Here is an 8,340-nt window from a genome sequence, read left to right as displayed (position 1 = left end):
AAATATAAGGTGTTTTGTGTTGTTTTCCAGATCTGTAAGTTGAGAGCCCTCATAAATAAATAAAAATAAATGAATTAATAAATATATGATATATATATATATATATATATATATATATATCATTGTTTTATTAATTCATTTATTTTTATTTATTTATGAGGGCTCTCAACTTACAGATCTGGAAAACAAAACAAAACACCTTATATTTTCAAGTCAAGGTGGTGGAACCTTAAAAAAAAATAGTATAAATGACCAAAATAGTATAGAATTGGTGACAAGATAGATGGACAGAAGTATGTTGACAAAAAAATATCCAAACATCAGAGTGTATTAGATCAGCATTTTGTTATTATTGGCTCCATTTGGGACATTAACTGTAAACCTAAGACTATGAAAATTTATTTATCTAAAATTGCTTTACCCTCTCTTCTCCTTTCCTAATCTCGGACAGAGTTGAAAAAAGACTGAGAGGAAGCAAAGTAGCTTGTTATGTAAAGAGTGTCTTCTCATTGGACGTTACTCATTCCAGAGCATTTCACTAAAGTTTGAGAGAGGAAGGGAGGTAAAATAAAAGGAGAGAGATTAGTGTGAAATCTAATTAAGAGCTTAGCTCCCCTTTCTTTCTTCCTGATACTCTAAAAGTAGTTATTTATCAAACTCCAGCCCTGTAATCCCATCCCATCGCTCTGATCTGCTTATGGAGGAGGTGAAATTCCTGCAGATTGCGTCTTTGTTTCCCGTAGCTGAGCTGACTAATCCTGTCCCTCTGCTCATCTCCTTTGAGTGGTGACCTTTGAACTTGAGTGTGATGAGAGTGCCGCTAGTAGCTCAGCTGGTGTGTGTGTGTGTGTGTCAGGAGTTGGGGGTATTCATGACCTTTAACTGACTTAATAACACTTAACCAAGATGATTCAAATAATATGACTTTAATTCTAACTGCAGACAGGGGGAAAACTCTGCAGGGCACACGATGACTACTGAGAGCAGTTGCAGTAGACCTCCAGTGAATCTCTGCACTTTTTCACAGGTTTTATGCACTGATTATGGGGAAAAACGCTATCAGACAGATTTAAATATGGTAAAGTGTGTTAACACTCATGTTCTAATGTCAATGACTTAACTTTTTTTTTTCTCCAAAGGCTGAAAGAACCTCAAGAAAGAATTCATATTGGATTATTAAAATTTGGTTAAAAAAAGCTATTATGTAATTATATAAATAAATTGTTATATGATATACAATAAATCAAACATTTTCTTTAGATAACATTCATTCATTGATTCATTAAAATAATAAATACAAAGAAAAAAAGAAAAAGAAAAACTTGCAAAGAGCAGGATGCTCTGTAGAACGTGTTGTAAATAAGGTCCGGCATATCTCTAGCCTTTCACTTTCTCCAACTCTTCCTTTTCAGCCTCTTTCAGTCTTGACAGCTAGAACCCCTGAGCTGTTTCAATGTCTTGTTACATAGACACAAGGCACCAGTCCCACGACAGCCCATCTCTTACCTTGATACTGAGCACTGAAGCCTTTCAGTTTGTGGTTTCCATCGGATGTGAAGTGGAGTCTCAGCCAGTTTTTGCTGCTGATGATGGGTGATGGCAGGTTTGGACCGGTAAACCTGTAATATTGAAGAGAAGACAGGATTTATTGAGTGTAGTTCGCTTTCTTCTCTCTTTCTCAGTGGAACACTAAAGCAAAGCATGCAATTACAAAGAACCAAGGCTTTCAAGCTTTAACAAAGCACCATAAAAGTGGTCCAAGTGACTCATGCCCTATATTCCAAGAAATCTGAAACCATTCGATAACTTAGTGTGATGAACAGAATTGTAGGTCTTTTTTTAAAGCTCGAAAGCTTTAGGCCCCATTCATTGTAACTACATCTAGCGACCATCACAGTCCTCAGAACTTCGCCTGTTGCGCTTTTTACAGAAGAAACAAAGTCATTAGGGATTAAAACAACAAAATGCTGATAGCATTTAATTTTAGAGTAAACTATTGTTTTAACCTAGAGAAGAGGAAAGAAAAACCATTAAGTACAAGCATATTTCACAACCACATGGAGTCAATTTAAAACTGCAGAAGTAAACCAACAACACATCAACAAAACAAACACAGACAGACATAAAACACACCAGTTTCAAAGTAATTAGCATGTGTAATCATCCACATATGAAAAAGATCCATACAAAAAAAATTATATTTGTGTGTGTATATATATATATATATATATATATATATATATATATACCCCTCTGTTTGATTTGCTCAATAACAACCCACCTGCCCTAAGGCTTAGATGAACCAAGATAGATTGTTAGATTGTCCGAATTAGTGTTAATTACTCAGATAAGACAAGCACAGTAGTACAGCTTCTTTATTGTAGTAAGCATTAATCGCATAAGCTGAGAAGAAAACAGAAAGTTGTCTGACAAAGAAACGTAAGTTCATACTTGCAGTATTTACCAAATGTCAGATTTGGCTCAACAAGCTCTACAAGCACAAAGAAAGACAGACCTGAAGAGGGAGGGCGAGAGAAAGAAACAGATGTATGGGGAGGTATGAATAGTTTACGAGAGCTTAGTCCACGTTTGCTATTTATTGCACATCTGATGCAATGAAGTATTTTTTTTTTGTTTACTTCTCCAGCTCAGAACGACCAAGCTTACCAGCTCTGAGGGAAGGGGATAAAAATGGGTCTGAGTCACTAGCACTATAACTCTTTTGCAAACAAAATCATTAACATTTAAACGACTGCATGCAATATGTGTGTCTGCTGCTTATGCTGTAATGGCTTAGTCACTTCTTATTTTTTGGAGGAGCCTCTGACCAGTAATTTATGTATTTTACTCACAAGCCATCAACAACACAAAACAGCTTGTGTGAATACATGCAGACCCTGATTAGATGAAAACCAATGAATTTTCATTGAATTATCTACATAATCTAATATAAGTCATAGCTCAATGTCATTGAAACATCTGCTAGAAAAGTCATTTTTGACAATTACATATGCAGCACATTACAGTCACTTGTCACTACACGTTCACGACCAGCACCTGAAGCTAAATACGATTGTCCATCTAAACATATTTCAGTGCTAAACATTCTTAGCTATGGTGGCCCAGTAGTGCACAACACAATGAAATCTCCACAACACACACAACAAAATCGCCACAGCACAACGCATAGGACTAAGTGAATTGTGTTGTGCTAAATTTTAGGTGTTGTGACTTGTTTCCATTGTGTTTTGGTAATTCTGTTGTGTTGCGGCTTGTTTTCATTGTGTTGCGACTAGGGATGCATCGATCTGATACTCAGAATCGGTATCGGCTCCGATACTGGCATTTTCTGCCAGATCGGGTATCGGTCAGACGAGACCAATCCAAATCCGATATTGTGCGTATACTATTGTGTTATTTTTAAGCCCCACGAAAGCACAAAAACATTATAAAGCACCATAAAGTCAAAGTCCAAGTGTTCTGAAGACGTTCCAGAGTTTAATGTGAGGTACATACACTGTGTTCCAAATTATTATGCAAGTGACATATCAATAGGATTTCGGTACAATAAACAGTAAGATTTTTGTTTGTTTTGATTTTCACATCATTTCAGGTAACTGGTATCAATCTCAGACAGGTTTGTTCAATAGTTTGCCAGGTCTTCTTAGAGGTTGTTCCACATTATTAAGCAAGTCATAGTTCTCATGCAATATGGTGAGGAAGAAAGATCTTTCTGAACATGAAAAGTATGAAACAATGCAATGTCTTGCAAAAAGCATCAAAACAAACAATATTTTGCAAAAAGCAAATAGAAATTATTGAACTGTCAAAATATTTGTGAGTGATTTAGAGCACAGAAGATCTTGGTCAGATAAAGATTTATTAAGGAAAGTTTCTGTCAAACAAATGAACTGTATTGTAATGCCAGCTGTAAAAAAGCCACTGCTGAGCAGCAAACAGGTGTTTGAAGCTACTGGAGTCTCAAGATCCTCTCCATGCAGACTGGCAATTGTGTGTAAAGCTGCGTTTCAGTCACTGCTAACCAAACCTCACAAAGAGAAACCTGCACAGTGACTTCTCAGATATAGCGTCCTGTCTATCACTACCCTGTAAACCAGGGCTGGGCTTCGGTCCTGGAGGGCCACTGTCCTGCAGAGTTTCGCTCCAACCCTAATCAAACACACCTGAACAAGATAATCAATGTCTTCAAGATCACTAAAAAACTACAGGCAGGTGTGTTTGATTCGAGTTGGAGCTAAACTCTGCAAGACTGTGGCCCTCAAAGACTGAAGTTGCCCAGCCCTGCTGTAATTAAACTAGCCATTTTCAAATCATTAAGAAAATGAAAAGAAAAAGAAAATGAGAAAAACAGTTTCTGTATGTGTGTTGATCATTGTTTAGATGTAAAAAAAAAGGCCTAAATTAAATCTGTTGATACTATAAAGTAATCATATCTATTCGAAAAACTTGAATTAAACTGCTTGATTCACATGGATTGGTTTTCCAATGCCTTTGTGACCTTTTTGAATCTTCAAAGTTTTAGTTACCTGGACCTTCAATGGAGGGACAAAAGCATTCGGTTTCATTAAACAGATCTTAATTTGTGTGGTAAAGATTGAACAAAGTCTTAGGGCGTTTAGAGCGAGATATAGGTGAGTAAATGATGACAGAATTTTGGGGAACTCAGTGTCTGGTATTACTCTAGAAATGGTCCAAAAAAATAATAAATCTGTACGCTGCAATATTTAAATGATCTTGTAACTTTGGAGTGTCTACATGCCCATTACTGACTGATTCACATTTTATAATTCTAGTAATTCCACACAACAAGACACCCCCTAAACTACTTTATGTACCCTATAATAGGGGAAGTTGTGGCCTAATGGTTAGAGAGTCGGACTCGTAACCCATAGGTTGCGGGTTCGAGTCTCATACCGGCAGGGATTGTAGGTGGGGGGAGTGAATGTGCAGCGCTCTCAGAAGGTGTTTTCATAGCTTGTGCATCAGAGGGTTAATTAAGAATATAGTCATGTTCATAATTCATATAGAGTCATGCAGGTTTCTCAGATAAATGGTCAAACAGCTTATTATTGTGGACGGTCGTCTGTAATGAAGCCAGTCATATTTTCAGTCAGCTGCTCAGTTTCAGCTCTAGATGTCAGTAAAGCTGCACTGATTTCACACGAGCAGCTGAAGCATTTCTATTACATTCATTTATTCATTTACTTTGACTTCATCTGGAGCTGTTTACACTGATCTGAATAATGACACCATATATTGTCTTCTTCTTTATATCTGACATTAAAACATTCTTCATAATTCAAGAAAGTTTCCAACACTGATGCTGTTATTGTCCTGTTTATTAATGTAAAGCTGCTTTGAATCAATCTGAATTATATAAAGCTCTACAGAAATAAACATGTCTAGACTATTGTGTTGGAGAAACAAAGAAGAAGAAAAATCAGGGTTTCCAGACATTTGACCACAATTTAAAACCTAATAATCATGACAAACTTTTAATGTTTCAATCTGAAAATGAGACTGAAATCATGAAATCACACATTGTTAGTTTATACACGCCATTATTAATATTTGTCCTGAAACTGATTCTGTCACGGTTAAGTTCTGTTCCCCTTAGTTTTCTTGGACTTTGTGTTTGTTTTCATTCATCCCTCCTGATCCCTGACCTAGTTTCTGTCTCCCCTTGATTGTGTCATTATGTTCAGGTGTGTCTTGCCTTTTATCCTCATTTGCCCTCCTATTTAAGTTGTAGTCAGTTCACAGTTTTTTGTCCAGTATTAGTTGTCTATTGACTACGTCCCTACGTGTGTCTCCTGCCTGCCTGTTCTTGGATTTACCCTCTTGTTGATTAATTAAAGAATATTTGACTTGATCCTCTTCTTCTTCTTGCATTTATTATTCACCGTAGCATGACAGATTCAGACTTTGTCAGAGATTTCAGTGAGTCTTATTTGATCATTTGATCTGAGAATCAGATTCATAAACAGCTGAATCAAGTATTTCTATACAAAATATTTAATTCAGCATTGTTGTAGATCAGCAAGAACCTTTTACCTGAAAACATTAATTTCATTTACGCTCTCATTTATATTAAATTAAAGTGAGAAACTGGTTTTAATGCAAAATCTTACCTTTAAACAGAACTTTACACAGTGCTTTCATATTCAAATGAGATAAACTATAATAATAACAATAATGCAGAAGAAATAATGATTATATCTTTATAATTTTCCTCAGTGTTTTTCTTGTATGAATCAAAGCTTTTTACTGCATGCTGCTTATTTATTAAAAACAAATACGCAGTAGGAATAATAATACTAATATTGCTGATATTGACTTGCTGATTTTAACAAAAACTACAACTAAAATTATTCAATTGTTTATTTAATTATTTAGTAATTGAAATAAAGCTTAAAATTTTAAGCTGTTGCGGGTTCGAGTCTCATACCGGCAGGGATTGTAGGTGGGGGGAGTGAATGTGCAGCGCTCTCTGCCACCTTCAATACCACGACTGAGCTGCCCTTGAGCAAGGCACCGAACCCCCAACTGCTCCCCGGGCGCCGCAGCATAAATGGCTGCCCACTGCTCCGGGTGTGTGTTCACGGTGTGTATGTGTTCACTGCTGTGTGTGTGCACTTTGGATGGGTTAAATGCAGAGCACAAATTCCAAGTATGGGTCACCATACTTGGCCACATGTCACGTCACTTTCACTTAACAGCAAAGAGGCTGAAAGCCGAAAGAGCTTTTCATTACAGATGAGCTGAATTGAGCCACATTGTGTTTAAGATGGCAACCAAGAGAACTGGCAGAGCAAAACAGTTTCTTTTCAAGCACATCTCACAAGAAAATGCCATCCTACTGACAGCCCAAGTATATGCTTTGCACGTTTTTCATTTTCCCGCACAACAATGACAGTGGTCAAGGAAACACAGTGAGTCTAATCGGAGTGAATAAGTTCTCTTGCAGTGTTGTAACGAAAGTATATTCCCTCGAATGTCAGGCGCGTGGACCTGTTGTAGTGTCGATGCTTGAAGTCCAAGGGTGTAATCATGGAGAATGAAGTGTACCACAGTGCTACTGATGCACCGGTGCCTGTCATAATGCTGTGATGCTAGAGCAGCAGGGAATCACATAGTCCTATTTTAACACACATTAGCGCAGTTGGGGCTCATTAACTGAAACAGGCCCAGTGCTCTCATGGGACGCAGAAACGAGACTGACAGAACATCTCCGTCAGTCATCTAGGGGATTGGCCAACTCGCTCTCCTAGGACCGTTCAGCTCCACTGTGCTGAAACTTCAAGAGAAGGACATGGTATCATCACTTTGATTGGTGGATTTACAGCTATGGTCATCTACTTGACATGAACCTCCACCCTGAATACACAAACACTCTCTCATCTAAGTACATAAACAAAACCAAACATTCACTATAACTACTGTTTGTTTACATGAGATAGCATTATCACATGAAAAGATATAATAAAATATTTACAAAAATGTGAGGGGTGTACTCACTTGTGAGATACTGTATGTATTTATATATATATATATATATTGAGGGAACAAAACTAAGATTAAACACACCAACTCACCGTGGTTTCTTGGATTTTTGGTCAAAATGTTTACTAGTAGTTTAAGTATGAAAAAAAGCGATCAAGTGATGAAATCACATATTTAAGAAATATTAAAAAATAAAATAAAATAAAATAAAAATAAAATAAAATAAACAAATATTTTTTTTTTCCCAGCATTATTTATTTGATCTAGGAACAATGAAATGAATGAATGAATGTCTGGTATTAAATACACAGACCCTTTTATAAATACAGAATTGACCCTTTTCAAAACAAAACCTGAAACTAGCAAATTTAGTGAATTTTTAAGTGATTTATGGAATGTCAAGTTATTATTATTTTATAATATTATTATTTATAAGTTATGAAAAATGAAAAACAATTGTTAAAATTCCACAGTAATTAAATATGGGTCAGTTTGACCCCATTTATTGAGATCTAAAGTGATAAAAAAAAATCTACTACTAATATTAATATGGACACCATATATCCAAACCACAGCTAAGCTGGTGTCCATGGTGTAACCCAATCCCTGACTAAACTTTGTGTCCCTAAAACATGTAATGCCCCTATGTAATGCTAAAACCATTTTCACAAAAACTGATGGGCATGAAGATGATGAGAACAAGATTAAAGCCTTCCACAGAATCAATCACCTACAGGTCCACCTTTACTGAAATTAGTTTTCATCCTCTCAAGCACATTATTTATTTATTACAACCCCCCCCCCCCCCCCTCTTTC

The 8,340-nt window shown here is 36.4% G+C and overlaps 1 protein-coding gene across 1 annotated transcript in view; it reads right to left on the bottom strand.

The window, feature by feature from the left end:
• Positions 1-8,340, bottom strand: part of LOC107663732 (CUB and sushi domain-containing protein 2-like) — a gene marked incomplete at its 5' end in the record, with an annotated part of 209,927 nt that overhangs the window by 145,754 nt on the left and 55,833 nt on the right. Inside the window, one exon of the mRNA XM_016454031.1 lies at positions 1,507-1,619. Within this exon, the coding sequence (XP_016309517.1) occupies positions 1,507-1,619 (113 nt within the window). The remainder of the gene's footprint in view (positions 1-1,506; positions 1,620-8,340) is intronic.

This window comes from Sinocyclocheilus anshuiensis, unplaced genomic scaffold (assembly GCF_001515605.1).
Source record: "Sinocyclocheilus anshuiensis isolate Anshui unplaced genomic scaffold, SAMN03320099.WGS_v1.1 scaffold231, whole genome shotgun sequence".
In the NCBI taxonomy this organism is placed as follows: Eukaryota; Metazoa; Chordata; class Actinopteri; order Cypriniformes; family Cyprinidae; genus Sinocyclocheilus; species Sinocyclocheilus anshuiensis.
The sequence above is the reverse complement of the archived record's forward strand: the minus strand, read 5'-3'. Positions and strand labels throughout refer to the sequence as shown.